A 20,078-nucleotide genomic window follows, 5' to 3' on the forward strand; every position below is an offset into this window, starting at 1 on the left:
CTTACAAGATACCTCTATATCTCTTACAATACCCCTATCAACAAGTGAATCAGCCTTCGCCTTCCTTGGTTTTTAAGCGATAAGTAGAGACTAGCGAACCTGAGGTTCAGTTTTTGAACTGAACACCAAATTTATAAATAAAGGTTCGGGTTTGGTTGCTGTACGTGCGAACAAAACTCGCGTGAGCAAAGCTGTGATCAGGTACGATTGGCGCTCAGTCCTGTGCAAGCCACTTGCTGTGATTTGAACGGTGCACACAGGGGGTAACAGCTTGATCACATCTAGTGTGCAACAAAAAAAAGTTTGAAAAAGTACGCTCTCCCTTAGAATGATCTGCCTATGGCTGGCTGTATGTGGGCGTAGACTCCAAACAGTCACTTGATCCGTGGTTTGGGTCAAGCTTGAGGCTGTGAAACTAGGCTCGTATGCTGCCGGGGAACAGAACCTCGACGGACCTGCTCATCTCTGTGGTGGCACCAGCACAGAAGCATTTATTTATTTTATTTTATTTTATTTTATTTTATTTTTTTTTTTGGTTGTGCTACCAAGGAGATATTATGTCGCTTTAATTTTTTTCTTGCAGTGGAATTGGTGGCAAAAAACTGCCATTTGTGCTTGGATTTTTGGATTTGACATTTGAATCGCAGATCCACATATGGCTAACAAATAACTAAGTGACAGAACGCTTTTTTTTTTTCTCCCACATTTCCTGCATCCCTGATTTCAAATCTACGCCATATAAACGGCTGCTCCTATTCCAAGTAAAATCAATGGGATATGGATGCACATTTTGACTTATTTTCTTTTCTCCAAGTCTGGTTCCCACCCTCCTCGTATCTTCTTTATGCGCCACCCCTTAGTATCTGTTATCTGCTGCCTCCTTGTTGGCTCCTGGTTCCCACCTTCCCCGTGTCGATTTTATGCGCCACCCACTAGCATCTGTGCTCCGCTGCCTCCTTAAGCGGGCTTTACACGCTACGAGATCGCTACAGCGATCTTGTTGGGGTCACGGATTTTGTGACGCACATCCGCCCGCTGTAGCGATCTTGTCGTGTGTGACTCCTAGGAGCGATTTTGGATCATTGCAAAAACGTCCAAAATCGCTCCTTGTTGACATGGGGGTCCTCTCCCAATTATCGCTGCTGTCGCTTGGGCGAAGTTGATCCTCGTCCCTGCGGCAGCACACATCACTACGTGTGACGCCACAGGAACGAGTAACCTCTCCTTACCTGCCACACGCCAGCAATGAGGAAGGAAGAAGGTGGCGTCCCGCTCATCTCCGCCCCTCTGCTTTGATTGGGCGGCCGCTTAGTGATGTCGCTGTGACGCCGAGCGAACTGCCCCCTTAGAAAGGAGGCGGGTCGCCGGTCACAGCGACGTCACCGAGCAGGCAAGTGCGTGTGACGCTGCCGTAGCGATAATGTTCGCTACGGCAGCAATCTTCACATATCGGCATAACGATAGGGGCGGGTGCTATCACGCTCGCCATCGCTAGCATCGGCTAGCGATGTCGCAGCGTGTAAAGCCACCCTAAGTCTACCACTGATGCCAAAGAGGCAATATCGGTGTGTTTCTGTTTAATCTGTCAGTAATATTGTTTGACGGGGCAACACGACTTGGCGTTTGGCTTTAAATGTCAGTAAATTACAATGACCACTCATCGTTAAAGATCAGGCCTAATTACACAGGCAGACTGTGCTTAACGATGTGCTCGGAACGTTCTGTGATCACTCATTTTGCATAGGCTGCTGCAGGTCTATTGTGAACCGAGCATTCCTAACAATACATGTTCATAACTACCTTCCAGTGTAAATGCATAACTGTTACGTGTATATTCTGTGTATTGTGTACTCTAATATATTCCACTTTACACTCAGACATATCAGGAGGCATAACCAAGACAAAAACCAAGGCAGAAGGTATTTTGCATCCTTTGAGGTTCTGCTGGTTGGTGCATGTTTTGGTTTTGCAGTAAAATATTTTTTTTTTTTTTTTGTATTTCAATTGTAATATCTAATCTAAGGAATGCGTGTGAGTTTTGTTCATTTTATAACTTTTTTTTTTATTTTAATTGCAATTAAATGTATGGTAGGTTAAGTTCATAACTATACACTCTCCATTTTTTTTTTTTTAACATGAAGGACTTTGTCATTTTAAATCCTTAGTTTAGTGCTTTTGCTTCATCACCACAGAGATGGCCTATTGTGTAATCCTTGGTGTCTTTGAAGGGAACCTTTCACTTTGTATATGCAGTCCCAAGGGTGGACGCTGAGGGACAAGGGCCCCTGTGCAAGAATTCACCATGGTGATACATCATTGGATTCAGGATCTCTTTTGCCTACATCATGCTGCTCTCAGATAGCAAAAAACCTGCTGAAAGATTGCCTTTAACATGTGCTTACTTTCCACTGTAACTTTTTTCTTAAGGGAAATCTCATCAAAAATGTTTTCTCTTTAATCAGAATGCAGCATAATGTAGAGACAGTCCTTGATTCCAGTGGTGTGTCACTTACTGGGCTCCTTGTGGTAGATTTTGTTAAACGACTGGTTTATCAGCAGGACTAGTAAACCTGCTACCATGTAGCCCTCCATATTCATGAGCTGTGTGTGACCCCCACCCACATCACTGTCTGGCAGCTTTCTGCCTATGCGCAGTGTACTTAAAAAGCTGCCTGTCGGTGGTGTTATACAGAGCTCAGCATTCTGAAAACTGCAGCAAGCAGCCCAGTTAAGTGACACCTCATTGGAATCAGCATCTCTGTCCCTATATTGTGCTGCTATCTGATGGGGGAGCAAAAACCTGACAGTTTTCCTTTAATAGAAACCAGTATAGGTGTGTTTAATGCAGTGTTATGCAGATTTCCTTGGCTCCTGCTTTTGTAAATGCATCTGTAATGACCTGCCAAGGAAGCGGCTGTTTGTGCATGGAGTGGGAGTGAAAACCTCAACCCCATTTGGAGTTCATCCACAACAACCAGTATCGTCAAGACAATCAAAGAATGAAGTTCAGGAACCTTTAGCTAAACCGATAGAACGGGCTGTCATGGGTTTGAATAGGTTTTATATTAATGGTATCTCCGTCTTGGACACACATGTTATATCCACATAAAACACCTCTTGGAATCCACATTTGTCCTAATAACAGGGCGCAGCTCCCCCCACTCCAACAAACGGGAATGAAGAGGTCACATATATGCCACTTGTTCTATTGATTTGTAGGCCACATGCACACGTTGAGTGTTTGGAGTTTTCCCTCCAGTATTTGTAGGCCAAAACCAGGAGTTGGTTAAAACAAAAAAAAAAATGCAGAAGTGGTGCCCGTGTTTCTATTTTACTTTTTTCTTCAATTGTTCCACTTCTAGTTTTGGCTTTTATGAGTTAAAAAAAAAAATAAAACCTCACCAAATACTCAATGTGTGCACATGGCCTTGAAAGTATGCAAGGAACTGTGGAATCTGCAACTTTAGACCTTTAGGCTATGTGCCCACGCTGCGGAAAATGCGCGGATTTCTCGCGGAAAAGCCGCGGATTTTCTGAAAATCTCCACCACAGCTACTCCCCAGCCATTTCTATGGCATTTGGGAAATGCCGTGCGGAAAAATCTGCAGCATGTCAATTATTGTAGCGGATTTCTCCGCAGGGTCCCATATACTTACCTGCCTTGATAGAGACCCGAGTCACTTTCTCCGTCCGGTGTAGCGGCAGCAGCGCGGTGGATGCAGCCAGGTACAGGAAGGAAGAGGTGGGCGGAGCCTGCACGAGCTCCAGTCATGTGACAGCCGGAGCTAGTTCAGGCACGCCCACCTCCAGCACAGTGAAACCAGACGCTGCCTGACAGTGACCCGGCCGCCGGAAAGCGAGGTGCTGCATGATGGAGGTAAGTATAAACTTCCCCGATCACGGCAGCACTTGTTCTGCATTGAGGATGCAGTGCCGAAGCCATGGTACTGTATCTTCAATGCAGAATGCCCGCAGCATATCCGCACGACATTCCTCAGCATGGAAACAGACCAAAAGTTGTGGTGCTGTTTCCTGGGAGCACCTGCGGAATGTCCTGCGGATATATCTGCAGGACACTTTCCCCGTGGGCACATAGCCTTAGGCTATGTGTCCACGGGAGAATGTAGCTGCGGATTTTTCTGCATCAAAATCCGCAGCTTTCCCGCAAAATCCGCACCTTTTCAAAGGTGCGGATTTGATGCGGATTTTTTTTTTTCCCCAATTTTAAAGCCAAAATCCGGATGAAAATCTGCAACAATAATTGACATGTTGCAGATTTTTCCGGATCAAAATCCGCACGAAATCCGCTGCGGAAAAATCCGCAGCGTGGGCACAGCATTTCCAAAATGCCATAGAAATGGCTGGGAAGTGCCTGAGCTGCAGATTTTCGGGAAATCCGCGGCTTTTCCGCGAGAAATCCGTGGCAAAATCCGCGCATTTTCCGCAGCGTGGGCACATAGCCTTAGGCTATGTGCCCACTGACTGGGGAAAGTGTCCTGCGGTTATATCTGCAGGACATTCTGCAGGAGCTCCCAGAAAACCGCAGTACAACTTTGTCTGTTTCCATGCTGCGGTTTTATTGTGGAATGTCCTGCAGATATGCTGCTATATTCTGCATTGAGGATACAGTACCATGGCTTCGGCACTGCATCCTCAATGCAGAACAAGTGCTGAGTGATCGGGGCGTTCATACTTGCCTCTATCACACAGCACTTCACTTTCAGGCTGTCTGTCAGAGTCTGCACTGTGAAGGAGAAGGTGGGCGGGCCTGAACTAGCTCCGGCTGTCACATGACTGAAGCTCGTGCAGGCTCCGCCCACCTCCTGCTTCCTGCTCCTGTGCACCAAGGGAAAATGACCAGGTGTCTGCTATCAAGGCAGGTAAGTATGGGACCAAGGCAGATTTCCGCAGGTAAATCCGCAGGAATAATTGACATGCAGTTATGTGCGGCTGCGGGATATCCACAGCATATTCCACAGCTACACATTCCGCAACGTGGACACAGACACTCCCCATGTCCCATAGGATAACATGGGGAGTGTCTGTACTTGCTGAAACCTGTAGTTTTTATCTGGAAAATCCAGATAAATCCGCAGGTTTTCCGCGTCAAAATCCGCAGGAGCAAGCTCCCGTGGGCACATAGCCTTAGGCTATGTGCCCACGGGACTCTATCTGCGGATTTTTCTGCATCAAAATCCGCAGCTTTCCCCCGGAATCCGCACCTTTTCATAGGTGCGGATTTGACGTGGATTCGATGCGGATTTTTCAATTTTTTTTAATTTTTTTTTTTTTTTTGAATAGGCAAAATCCGAACGAAAATCCGCAACAATAATTGACATGCTGCAGATTTTTTCCGCACGAAAATCTGCACGATTTCCGCTGCGGAAAAATCCGCAGCGTGGGCACAGCATTTCCCAAATGCCATAGAAATGGTTGGGGAGTAGCTGTGCTGCAGATTTCTGGAAAATCCGCTGCTTTTCTGCGAGAAATCTGTGCATTTTCCGCAGCGTGGGCACATAGTCTAAGGGCTCATGCGCACATCGCGTCGTGTCCCTGCATGAATATCTGCAGTGCTTTGGCAGTGCTTGTGCGCGTCAAATCACTGCAGAAACACTGCGTAATGAATGCAGTGTTTCTGCAAAAAAAAAGCTGATTTCATACGCTCTGGATGCAGCCTCTCCTTTAGACAGAGTGGGGGCTGCATCCAGAACGCAGAAATAAGTGACATGCTGCTTTTCAGAACACAGCGATTTGGTACAAAATTTTGGCATCCAGATCTCTGCGCTCTCAAACGCAATATGCGGACGTCTTATGCACAATCTTCATAGATTGTACTGGGGACGCAGGTCGCATGCATTTACGCTGCAGTGCAATACGCAGCGTAAATGCATGGAATTCGGAAACGTGTGCATGAGCCCTTGCTTGCAGTGGATGTTCCAGAAATGTCTGAAATGGAATCACCCTTTTAATACAATGTTTATAAAAACTTTTCTTTTTTGTTTAAAACCACTATCACCCAACAGTGGGTTGTCCCACAAACAAAGTACATTTTAGATCTTGTAGTTATTAGTAAGTTCCATAATTGGATTTGTTTGAAGAAAAAAAAAAAGTTCCTTTTTCTGAGAACTGTGTATAGCAGGGACATATTTATAAAGGTAGTGGTGTCCAACTATGCAGAACTGCTCCTTTTCATAGTCTGCACATTATATACTTCCTGGTCATGGGATGAAGCACTTGTCAATTATGATAAGTGTGTATGAAACAGCAGGGGCTCACAGCTGCTACTCTCTGGGGTGGCACATTTTCCCTGCCTGTTTTATCACAGGACTGTTTTCAATCATAAATTAAGTTAGTGATAGTAGAGCTCTAGCTTCTGCTGAGCTCAGGTGTCACTGACTTGATTATGATGAGCTTAGAGCCCTGGTAACACTCACTCCTGTGATAAAACAAACAGGGAAATGTATTAACTCAGAAAGCAGCTGCTGTGAGCTCCTGCTGTGTTGTCTGTATAGTCATTTTATCATAAGTGATTTATGCGTCCATCTGCCCAGGAGATGTGGTATGATCAGACCATGTCCCTGTAGAGACACACGGCCATTACACAATACATAGCAGGGACACGTATATAAGATTATCTCAGCACAGGAACCTTTTTATTATTATAATTAATTTTTTTTTTTTTTTTCTTACACATTTCCGTTCTGGAAATTATTATTCCAAGTTCTGTTAATTAAAACATACTTTGTTCGTGGGTCGGGGCTGATAACCTTGTTATCAATGACATTGCTCTTGTGAGAAGCCCCACTGGAGAAGCCCCTAGTGGTTAATTTGATGGGCTGTTTTGTTTTCTTGTTTTTGTTTTTGTTTTTGTTTTTTTGGCAATCATGATTTTTTTATTTTATTTTTTAATCCTATTATTTCTCCATATGGGGTTAACTGTGCTTTTCAATTTACTTTATTAAGAAAGACCTGGGTCAAATACTTTTTTTTCTTTTTATTGTTTATGATGGAAGTTAAAGAGGGTATTAAAGAACAACTTAAAAAGGTAAAAGAAAGATATCTAGGTCATGGCAAAGAACAACCAAAACCAACCCGAGAGTCTAAGGACAAGGAACAAAAACATAAGAGCGACTCAAGGAGGAATAAAGATGAGAAGCCCCGGGAAACTACAAGAAGGACAACAAGCGGCAGAACCTCAAATGGAGACCGAGGGAAGAAGACGGAGAAAAAGCCGGACAAATGATAGATGATTGCGTATCCGGTACGTGATGCAGAGGAATGAAACGTCAGCCGAGAAGGCATACATCCGTGGCTGATACATAGCAGAGCGCCGCTCTCTGCCTGCTTATGTAGTACTTTGAATTTGTAATAATGCAAAATTACAAAGCTGATTGTAGTGTAAAACTCAATGAGGACTGTATATTAGGTTATGGATGACCCGGTGGTACTGCCCTGCTCTATAGGAACATTTTAGCTGTCAGCAAACCTTTTTTCTCTTTCCTCTTCTTTTCTTCTGACCTGCTCCGTGTGATAAGTCTTTTTGAATAAATGGTAGTCGCTGATGTAGTAATTGACAAGAAATGGTGATAGTTTTACTTGTGTAATCTTTTCATGCTTCTGCTGACTACTAGATTCGGGATTTAAATAAATAGTGTTAAACCCTGTGTCTTTGTCTGGATATCAAACACCACATCCTTTTTTTATTTAGTAGCTGGACGTGGGGACCGATATTACAAACCCTCAATAACCCCCTTATTCTACACGTTATGCATTTTTATTTATTATACACTACAAGGAAATGCAGTGAATTTTATGATCTATATTTATTACATCGCATAAGGGTATGTGCACACACTAAAGCCTGCTTTACACGGTACGATCTATCGTCCAATTTCACGATCGATCGTACCCGCTCCCGTCGTTTGTGCGTCACGGGCAATTAGTTGCCCGTGGCGCACAAAGTCGTTAACCCCCGTCACACGCACTTACCTGCTGTGCGACCTTCGCTGTGGGCGGCGAACATCCTCTTCCTGAAGGGGGAGGGACGTTCGGCATCACAGCGACGTCACACACCGGCCAGCCAATAGAAGCGGAGGGGCGGAGATAAGCGGGACGTAAACATCCCGCCCACCTCCTTCCTTCCGCATAGCCAGCGGTTGCCGCGGGACGGAGGTAAGCTGCTGTTCATCGTTCCCGGGGTGTCACACGGAGCGGCGTGTGCTACCCCGGGAACAATGAGCAACTGGCGCCATTTTAATTAAACGAGATTATGAAATTGAGCGACGAGTACACGACTCACGATTTGTGCGCGATACTGCATCGCTCGGAGGTGTCACACAGCCCGACGTCGCAAGCGATGCCGGATGTGCGTCACAAAAACCGTAACCCCGACTATCGCACGATAGATCGTCTTGTGTAAAGCACCCTTAAGTAATTGCTGCAATTTTTTCTGCATCAAAAAAAACTTTTGGTATAACAAAAGCTGCATAGACATGGGTGCGTTTTTTTTTTTATGTACTTTTCTCCACATTCTTTAAAATGGGTGAAAAATGCTGAAAGATTTGTCATGCTGCAGATTCAAAACTTTCAAATGTTCCATGAAAAAATAAGGTGTTCTTGAGATTTCAGAAATCTTACTCACTTTGCTGAAAAAAGAGGGTTTGCGCACATCCCCTAAAAACTATAACTCGCAGAATTCATCCTGAAGCCTCTTACTTTGTACAGGGACTAAACCAGCTGTGACTATTGAAGAATAAATAAACCCAAACCGTAAACTCAAACCTTGCAAATGTAGTTCTGCTTGACAATGAATTATAGGATTTCACAGTCAATAAAGGATTTGCCAAGTTAATTAGTTCTGGGTTTATAACTAGATGTCAACGTTAAAATGATCAGCGTTCACCTTCAAGCCTAAGTTACCGTTGATGAATTTGACTTGACGTGTAAAACTTGGCCTTACAGGGAAGTTAAAAAAATTGGTGATTTTTCTTAAGTCAGGATTGTTTTGTTACAAGTATTCCCCCCCCCCCATCCCGTCTTAGAGGGAACCTGTCAGGTCCAATATGCACCCAGAACCACGAACAGTTCTGGGTGCATATTGCTATTCCCTGCCTAAGGCCGGTGTCACACTTGCAAGTGCATCGCATGTATCTCACGTGAGTCACGTTGCATCACCTGACACGTCCATACACTCTCCGGACAGGAGAGTCTCAGCTGCATAGAGATACATGCAACCAACCCGCTCCTGTGAGGAGTGTGTGAGTCCGTGCCGGGTATTGCAACGCGAGACTCGTGCAAGTGTGATACCGGCCTAACCATCCCTGTATACACTAGTATAGATAAAGAGATCTTTAGAAAAAGTATTTCTAAAGGCCTTTTATCATAGGCTAATAAATGAGGGGACTAGTCCCCTGGGCGTAATTTCGCTTGCCTAGTCGCCCCCATTAGCATGTTAGTACACCCCTGTGGGCGTGCTAACATTATAATGAATGTGCAGCATCAGAGGATGATCTCACCTCTCCGCTGCCATCTAATAATAAAGTTTATATAGCACCAACATATTCTGCAGCACTTTACATTCAGGTGGGGGCTTGTACAGACAAAAACAAAATGGCACATAATTCAGCAGCTATAGTAGGAATGAGGGCCCTGCTCGAAAGCTTACAATCTATGGGATTTTGGCTTCATTTCGGCTGGAGTTCCGGTCATACGCACTATGAAGCCGGGTGTATGCGTCCTGGCTTCAATCTGAAGTAGTGTGCATGACCGAAACTCCTGGGTCATGCGCACTACTTCAGATTGAAGCCGGGACGCATACACCCGGCTTCATAGTGCGTATGACTGGAACTCCGGCGTCATGTGCACTGAGCAGAAATCCAGTGTCAGGCGGCGATGGCAGCGGAGAGGTGAGTGAGATCATCCTATGATACTCCACATTCATTAGCACACCCACTGGGCCGTACTAACATGCTAATGGGGCCAACTAGCCATGGGGAACTAACGCCGGCGGGTCTAGTTCCTTCACTCATTAGCATACGGTAAAAGATCTTTAGAAACATTTTTTCTAAAGATTTCCTTATCTTTGCTACTAGATACAGGGATGGTTAGGCAGGGATTAGCAATATGTACCCAGATCTGCTCATGGTTCTGGTTGCATATTGCACCTGACAGGTTCACTTTAATATAATAAATTAGTGAACTTGCAGTTTTGACACTGGCCACTAGGGCTTTACTAGACTTTTGCTTCCTGCTGTCTGAGTTTTCAGCAGGCTTCTTATCAGAGGAAAGATTACAATGTTATAGACTGTTCATTACTGCTAATATTGATTTCCTGAATCTATAAGCCCCACTGATTGATTGAAAAACTGTAAATTTTTTTTTTCTTTTTTATATGGTGGAAAAACTAGAGAAACAATATACATTTAACAAACCTAATTTAAGTAGGTAATTTTCTGATGATGGCTTCCCTTTAAGTGAATCATTCATTTTTTATTTTCATTTATATTTTGGGATTTAAGTAGCCATCTAAATTCTTTTACCTTTTTAGTGCTTCCTGTAGCAATGGTATAACTGGACCTATTTCAGTGCTATAGCTTTGCTAATGGAAGATTGGTTTATATTAGCTGCTCTCTAGAAGTGAGCTCTTAGTCTGACGTTTACTAAGAAGACCAGAAACACTCGGAAGACAAGTTCTTATCCTATCAATGTAACTGTTCGGCGATCCTCTAACTCTCATAGGTTCTAATTGCAGCCATACATTGTATTTAAGGGCACAAAAAGTTTGCTATAAGGTTAAGAGTCTAATTTTTGAGTCGTTTGTTTAGTAAAATATTTGCTCAAATATAAAATTTTGTAGTTTTAGTTGAACTGTTTTTCGTTTTTATATTTTCCATTTTTACATAGAATGCAGGGGTGTACAAAGGATTTCAGGAATTCTGACTACATACAAGAACACATACGCAAAGATGGTTGACCTTAGAGAGATCAACATCCAACACCGCGGAGACACCATCACGTGTGTCTCAACGCAGTGATTCTAGAGCAATGCCCCCTGGGAAATATTAAAAACAAGAAAGCCTGCGGAGACTCCATCACATGTTTCTCAACACTGGCAGGAAACTAGCCAGGTCTTTCACCGGGAAGGAACAACCACGGGAAGGGCAGTATCCAGTCAAGGAGACCACCTATGCCAAACATTCATATTGCATATGTTAGATACGTCATTTTATACATGGTGTATACACATATTCTTTATACCAGCAAAAAAAACAAAACAAGAAAAACAAAGCAACAGATTTCCTATTGTAGACTAGCCCCATCCGTATGCAGTGGAGGTTGAGCATGCGCACTGGCCTCTGCTCTTCATGGGGGAGCTGAAGGCCAGCTGAGGACAGCGCTCGGCTATCTTCAGCGGTCCCTTTGAGAATGATTATTGCGGAGGTGGACACTCAAACCGGCCTCCTCAGAGCTCCATTCACAGGATCGGTGGCGTTACACTGATCGAACCCTCAGTAATTGAGAAATTTCTCCCTGTACTATGGATAGGAGATGACTTCCAAACTTGACGCAACTCCTTTTAAGCAATGCCATGCATCTTGCAGCTTCTCACAGACTGGTTTACCATAAATTATGTATTTTGCTAGCTTTAGCGTCTTAACAACTATGACGCCACACTCTATAGGAGCGTATGATCGAGAGCAGTAGTGGGGCTGGTAGGCAGGGTCTGCCATTGCTCTTTACTGTCCTGTTCTCCCGGGATGACATCCAGAGTATTGTGTAGTCTGATGCACTGTTTTGACCATTGGGAAATACAACTGGGTGGAGTTTTGGTGACATGAGCAAACTAAGGCAAACCTGTATTATTTGCATTTTCACTTTTGGATGTAGTCACTCTTTTAATAAACTGTAACTGGGAAATGCAGGACTGAAAGAGAGAACTGTGTCGAAGAAAGCGTCTGAAGACCTCGATGAAACGGATTCCCTGCCATCAGGTAAGTCCACTTCTAGTCCCAGTCTTGTCTTATTTCCCTGTTTTCTTTCCCTCTTAACATTCGTCTCGTTGCTATAATTTTAAAAAACAATTTTAAAATCACAGTTTCTTTCTTAATAGTTAAAATAAGATGGTGATGACCATTCTTTTTCTACTTTTTGGTTTTATTTTTGGAATTTTTTTTCTCCATTTTTATTTTTAAACGATGATATGGAGGTGGCTATTTTATGTAATCTGATAATGGATTCAGTAAATCATAGTATTGGTCTATTTGTCGGCTCATTGGACCAAGGTAAGAAGTGCAAGATGGCAGGCTGGTGTTGATATACTATAGATCAGTGGTCCCCAAACCTTTCTTACCTCCAGACCACTTTTAGATCTGATGGAGCATCATCAGCCAAATCCCACTTCCAGAGTCCCCGAGACATGACCTCAACTCCTGCTTACCCCTCAGTAGTGGCGCTCTGAGCCCCCATTACTTGTATAATAACATGCAAATCTTTTCCACATCAATCACACAGAGGCAGTATACTTACATCCAAGGGTTCCCACCTTTTTTGTATTCTTTCGTCAAGCTCTCGCACTACACCATTGCATCTGACTACTGCAGCAGCTGCATGTACAGTGGCTGTAAAGTCTACACCTCCTGTTTTGTCATATAAAATTAAAAGAAGAAAAAAATAATCATTTCAGAAATGTTCCACCCTCAGGCTATGTTCCCACGATGAGCATTTGTTGTGTTTTTAATGTTGCAGAGATTCTGTAGCATTTCTACACTGGTTATATAAATTACTTTAGTTGGCATATATTTTTTTTTTATTTTTTTTTTAACATTTATTAATTATTATTTATTTTTTTATTTTTTTTTTACATGCGTTTTAATTGCGTTTTTGATGCTGCATTTTTTTTTTGTCTCGATGTTTGTATCTTTGTGTTAAATTAAGCCACTTTGTTTTTTATTCTTTTTTTTGATATTTGGCTTTGACAAAAAAAACCCCCAAACTTTGATATTTTTATGTACGGATTACATGTGTTTTTGGTGTGTTTTCGTAGTGTCATTACACACAGGAACAGCGCTACTATGCATGCTTTCCTGAGATCCCATATCCCATCCTACAGCGCAACTCCTGATTAAGACCCGAGATGGTCGATTCGTCAAAGGATAACGTCTCTTCACAAGTTTTACTTTGAATAAATAGTTCTTTTCCATCACTGATTGCAGTGAATTTTCTGATACCGTGATAGAGACACAAAACACTTTCGCTTGTGCAACCACATTATTTTAGCTTGCTTTCCCCTTCAAATTTTTTTTTTCCTCAATTGAATAATTTTCGATTTTATAGGTGACCTTAAAGGTGGACAAATTCTGAAATGATTCTTCTTGGTATAATTTTTATTTTACGTGACAAAAACCTGGCATTTTAAGGCTGCGTGTCTACCATCAGTGTTCACAGCATTTTGGACTTCAGATGCTTCAGCTGCATCCAAAACGATGCGTTGTACAGTAAAAGCACAGTGGATAGGATTTCTAGAAATCTCATGCCCACTGTGCATGTGCAGCCCACATCAAACTTTAAATTTTGGGAGTGCCTTGTGTCTATACTTAGTAGGTTCCAAAGCCAAGTGCACCCCTTTCCATCTACATAATATTCACCATTTCAAGGAAGTGCCATTTTGTTATATTCAACACATCAAACACTGACCGGCGGTGCGGCTTCCCAAGCCACAAGCATGTCAATTGTTTGCTGTGGAGTTGCAAGCGTCCTCTGTAGGGAGAACACGAGCGAGAGATCGCAGCGCACTGGACCCTGATCATGGGTACGAGCAGCTGCTTTATCCTGTGGAGGAGACTCGCGGCCCCGCAGGTCAAGACCCGCCGTGTCCAAGTCCTGATCGGGTGCACGTACCCTAACAGTGGTGTGTGGCCTTTTTATAGCCACTGTAATGGATCACAGAGCGAGACCCTATAATCTTCAGTGATCCCATTCCTGGGTACTGGAGACCAGCGCCTATTACTTGAATACATCACTGAAACCGGAGAAGGCGGATGGCGAAGTATAATAACAGCACGCTACGGACAGATTCAGAATTGCAAGATATAACTTGAGCTTTAACGTTACTGAACAAAGGTATAAGAGTATTGGTTAATGATAAGCTCAGCTATACATGGAAAAAAAATAAAACAAATGAACACAACCACCCTTCAATACTTCATAAATCTATGATGTCTGGACTAAGGAAATTCTACAACACAGCCGATGGATGTACATTTTTTGCTTTGACCTATTAAAAAGGAATGTGAGAATATAAGTCTGCTTTAAAAAAAAAAATCCAAAAAACTTGGCTTCTTTTGGTATTAAGATTTTCTGTCCACAGTATTCTCTCAAACTTTTTGCCTCCTACCCCCGGTCATTTAAAGGGTTATTTCCAGCTCTAGAATCCTATCCTAATCCTATCTAGCAGGTGTAGTAAGAATAATGGCAAATACCTTCAATTAGAAATATAATATAGGTCTCCTGATTCACTGTCACTTGCCTCATGTGCAGAGCATTGCAGGAGCTTAAATATCCATGGTTACGACTACATATATATTCAAAGTTAGTTATTTGGAGTCCTAACCAGGGATATCTAGGGTCCTGCAATGGCCTGCACATGAGGTAAGGAACTTGGTGAATCAGTACAACTACACTACATTTCTAGTTGGCTGTATTTTCTATTATTATTATTATTACACCTACTACATAGTGGGATAGGATCTTGGAGATTGGAACACCCCTTAACTGCTTCTTGCCATAATCAGGGGGCAGTTGTTGCATCATGATATGCAAACGGTTAATTGTGGTGATGCCCTTGCAATGCTGGACCACTGCAGTATTGTATGGCTGCAACCTTCTGATAAGTGCTGATATCGGACGACCTTTTTATAAATGCTGATGGCGGCATTCTAAGGATGAGACTGACGGGAGGAGGACCACAGGTTCAGCGTCTCACAGGGAATTTCTTGAAGTTGATGGAGGCCCACATCTAGATATTGACTTGCCCCAACGACTGTCTGTGAAAAATCACAAGAACAAAAGACCACACATAAGGTTTAGGTGCAGAGCGCGATGTTTACAGTCAAATATCACTCTATAGGAATAACGTTCTTCCAGTTTCTTCACATAAAACTTGTAGCTTTATGTAATTGTTAAAACGTAACCCTTTAATTGGGTATATATTAAAATAGAATAGAAATACACACAGTGATCACAACACCCCTTTAAAAACCTGACAATGGTGTGGCCAATCAAATAGTTACACTAGTCTAGCATCACCATTTTCAAAGGAAGAGGGGATTGTTAGTCCGCTCAAAACAACATAGGAGTGGTAAATAGTAAGATCTGATAATATAGAAACAAATTCACCTATATATGTAGATAGGTCATATAGGTCAACTGAAATACACCATGTAGAAAAAACAAAAAGCAGCACCAAATGTGCACTACAGCACTAAACATTCCAAACTGTACTTATTTTAAAAATTTTGAGATTTTTGGCAAAAAATTGCAATTTCTTGAGCTGCTTCGCCACGTCACGGCAAATCTCATTTGAAGCAGTCCTACACTAAAATATTTTTATAAAATGTGCCATACGGCCTCACATATGAATAGTAGAACTGCTCTCAGCAGCACTCACCTGGTCTATTTCAATCCCGTACCCATGACTGAGTCATGGCTGTGGGCGGGACAGGTCCAAGCAAATGCTGCATGAAGTAAATAGCCTGTGGACAAAGCCTGATGACTTAATGTGAACAGTCACCAACCGCCAAAATCTAGACAGATGGAATACATCCCAAATTGGGGTGCAAAGCAAGGTGGAGGTCAACCACCGACCAATTCAATGAAGAAAAAACAAAAAGCAGCACCAAATGTGCACTACAGCACTAAACATTCCAAACTGTACTTATTTTAAAAATTTTGAGATTTTTGGCAAAAAATTGCAATTTCTTGAGCTGCTTCGCCACGTCACGGCAAATCTCATTTGAAGCAGTCCTACACTAAAATATTTTTATAAAATGTGCCATACGGCCTCACATATGAATAGTAGAACTGCTCTCAGCAGCACTCACCTGGTCTATTTCAATCCCGTACCCATGACTGAGTCATGGCTGTGGGCGGGACAGGTCCAAGCAAATGCTGCATGAAGTAAATAGCCTGTGGACAAAGCCTGATGACTTAATGTGAACAGTCACCAACCGCCAAAATCTAGACAGATGGAATACATCCCAAATTGGGGTGCAAAGCAAGGTGGAGGTCAACCACCGACCAATTCAATGAAGAAAAAACAAAAAGCAGCACCAAATGTGCACTACAGCACTAAACATTCCAAACTGTACTTATTTTAAAAATTTTGAGATTTTTGGCAAAAAATTGCAATTTCTTGAGCTGCTTCGCCACGTCACGGCAAATCTCATTTGAAGCAGTCCTACACTAAAATATTTTTATAAAATGTGCCATACGGCCTCACATATGAATAGTAGAACTGCTCTCAGCAGCACTCACCTGGTCTATTTCAATCCCGTACCCATGACTGAGTCATGGCTGTGGGCGGGACAGGTCCAAGCAAATGCTGCATGAAGTAAATAGCCTGTGGACAAAGCCTGATGACTTAATGTGAACAGTCACCAACCGCCAAAATCTAGACAGATGGAATACATCCCAAATTGGGGTGCAAAGCAAGGTGGAGGTCAACCACCGACCAATTCAATGAAGAAAAAACAAAAAGCAGCACCAAATGTGCACTACAGCACTAAACATTCCAAACTGTACTTATTTTAAAAATTTTGAGATTTTTGGCAAAAAATTGCAATTTCTTGAGCTGCTTCGCCACGTCACGGCAAATCTCATTTGAAGCAGTCCTACACTAAAATATTTTTATAAAATGTGCCATACGGCCTCACATATGAATAGTAGAACTGCTCTCAGCAGCACTCACCTGGTCTATTTCAATCCCGTACCCATGACTGAGTCATGGCTGTGGGCGGGACAGGTCCAAGCAAATGCTGCATGAAGTAAATAGCCTGTGGACAAAGCCTGATGACTTAATGTGAACAGTCACCAACCGCCAAAATCTAGACAGATGGAATACATCCCAAATTGGGGTGCAAAGCAAGGTGGAGGTCAACCACCGACCAATTCAATGAAGAAAAAACAAAAAGCAGCACCAAATGTGCACTACAGCACTAAACATTCCAAACTGTACTTATTTTAAAAATTTTGAGATTTTTGGCAAAAAATTGCAATTTCTTGAGCTGCTTCGCCACGTCACGGCAAATCTCATTTGAAGCAGTCCTACACTAAAATATTTTTATAAAATGTGCCATACGGCCTCACATATGAATAGTAGAACTGCTCTCAGCAGCACTCACCTGGTCTATTTCAATCCCGTACCCATGACTGAGTCATGGCTGTGGGCGGGACAGGTCCAAGCAAATGCTGCATGAAGTAAATAGCCTGTGGACAAAGCCTGATGACTTAATGTGAACAGTCACCAACCGCCAAAATCTAGACAGATGGAATACATCCCAAATTGGGGTGCAAAGCAAGGTGGAGGTCAACCACCGACCAATTCAATGAAGAAAAAACAAAAAGCAGCACCAAATGTGCACTACAGCACTAAACATTCCAAACTGTACTTATTTTAAAAATTTTGAGATTTTTGGCAAAAAATTGCAATTTCTTGAGCTGCTTCGCCACGTCACGGCAAATCTCATTTGAAGCAGTCCTACACTAAAATATTTTTATAAAATGTGCCATACGGCCTCACATATGAATAGTAGAACTGCTCTCAGCAGCACTCACCTGGTCTATTTCAATCCCGTACCCATGACTGAGTCATGGCTGTGGGCGGGACAGGTCCAAGCAAATGCTGCATGAAGTAAATAGCCTGTGGACAAAGCCTGATGACTTAATGTGAACAGTCACCAACCGCCAAAATCTAGACAGATGGAATACATCCCAAATTGGGGTGCAAAGCAAGGTGGAGGTCAACCACCGACCAATTCAATGAAGAAAAAACAAAAAGCAGCACCAAATGTGCACTACAGCACTAAACATTCCAAACTGTACTTATTTTAAAAATTTTGAGATTTTTGGCAAAAAATTGCAATTTCTTGAGCTGCTTCGCCACGTCACGGCAAATCTCATTTGAAGCAGTCCTACACTAAAATATTTTTATAAAATGTGCCATACGGCCTCACATATGAATAGTAGAACTGCTCTCAGCAGCACTCACCTGGTCTATTTCAATCCCGTACCCATGACTGAGTCATGGCTGTGGGCGGGACAGGTCCAAGCAAATGCTGCATGAAGTAAATAGCCTGTGGACAAAGCCTGATGACTTAATGTGAACAGTCACCAACCGCCAAAATCTAGACAGATGGAATACATCCCAAATTGGGGTGCAAAGCAAGGTGGAGGTCAACCACCGACCAATTCAATGAAGAAAAAACAAAAAGCAGCACCAAATGTGCACTACAGCACTAAACATTCCAAACTGTACTTATTTTAAAAATTTTGAGATTTTTGGCAAAAAATTGCAATTTCTTGAGCTGCTTCGCCACGTCACGGCAAATCTCATTTGAAGCAGTCCTACACTAAAATATTTTTATAAAATGTGCCATACGGCCTCACATATGAATAGTAGAACTGCTCTCAGCAGCACTCACCTGGTCTATTTCAATCCCGTACCCATGACTGAGTCATGGCTGTGGGCGGGACAGGTCCAAGCAAATGCTGCATGAAGTAAATAGCCTGTGGACAAAGCCTGATGACTTAATGTGAACAGTCACCAACCGCCAAAATCTAGACAGATGGAATACATCCCAAATTGGGGTGCAAAGCAAGGTGGAGGTCAACCACCGACCAATTCAATGAAGAAAAAACAAAAAGCAGCACCAAATGTGCACTACAGCACTAAACATTCCAAACTGTACTTATTTTAAAAATTTTGAGATTTTTGGCAAAAAATTGCAATTTCTTGAGCTGCTTCGCCACGTCACGGCAAATCTCATTTGAAGCAGTCCTACACTAAAATATTTTTATAAAATGTGCCATACGGCCTCACATATGAATAGTAGAACTGCTCTCAGCAGCACTCACCTGGTCTATTTCAATCCCGTACCCATGACTGAGTCATGGCTGTGGGCGGGACAGGTCCAAGCAAATGCTGCATGAAGTAAATAGCCTGTGGACAAAGCCTGATGACTTAATGTGAACAGTCACCAACCGCCAAAATCTAGACAGATGGAATACATCCCAAATTGGGGTGCAAAGCAAGGTGGAGGTCAACCACCGACCAATTCAATGAAGAAAAAACAAAAAGCAGCACCAAATGTGCACTACAGCACTAAACATTCCAAACTGTACTTATTTTAAAAATTTTGAGATTTTTGGCAAAAAATTGCAATTTCTTGAGCTGCTTCGCCACGTCACGGCAAATCTCATTTGAAGCAGTCCTACACTAAAATATTTTTATAAAATGTGCCATACGGCCTCACATATGAATAGTAGAACTGCTCTCAGCAGCACTCACCTGGTCTATTTCAATCCCGTACCCATGACTGAGTCATGGCTGTGGGCGGGACAGGTCCAAGCAAATGCTGCATGAAGTAAATAGCCTGTGGACAAAGCCTGATGACTTAATGTGAACAGTCACCAACCGCCAAAATCTAGACAGATGGAATACATCCCAAATTGGGGTGCAAAGCAAGGTGGAGGTCAACCACCGACCAATTCAATGAAGAAAAAACAAAAAGCAGCACCAAATGTGCACTACAGCACTAAACATTCCAAACTGTACTTATTTTAAAAATTTTGAGATTTTTGGCAAAAAATTGCAATTTCTTGAGCTGCTTCGCCACGTCACGGCAAATCTCATTTGAAGCAGTCCTACACTAAAATATTTTTATAAAATGTGCCATACGGCCTCACATATGAATAGTAGAACTGCTCTCAGCAGCACTCACCTGGTCTATTTCAATCCCGTACCCATGACTGAGTCATGGCTGTGGGCGGGACAGGTCCAAGCAAATGCTGCATGAAGTAAATAG

The 20,078-nt window shown here is 42.7% G+C and overlaps 1 protein-coding gene across 3 annotated transcripts in view; it reads left to right on the top strand.

Moving 5' to 3' along the window:
- The window catches only part of ASPH (aspartate beta-hydroxylase), a 303,114-nt gene that overhangs the window by 88,403 nt on the left and 194,633 nt on the right, over positions 1-20,078 (top strand). For all 3 annotated transcript variants that reach the window (XM_075353241.1, XM_075353243.1, XM_075353242.1), the window contains one exon: positions 11,922-11,990. In XM_075353241.1, the coding sequence (XP_075209356.1) occupies positions 11,922-11,990 (69 nt within the window). The remainder of the gene's footprint in view (positions 1-11,921; positions 11,991-20,078) is intronic.

Source organism: Anomaloglossus baeobatrachus, chromosome 6 (genome assembly GCF_048569485.1).
Source record: "Anomaloglossus baeobatrachus isolate aAnoBae1 chromosome 6, aAnoBae1.hap1, whole genome shotgun sequence".
In the NCBI taxonomy this organism is placed as follows: domain Eukaryota; kingdom Metazoa; phylum Chordata; class Amphibia; order Anura; family Aromobatidae; genus Anomaloglossus; species Anomaloglossus baeobatrachus.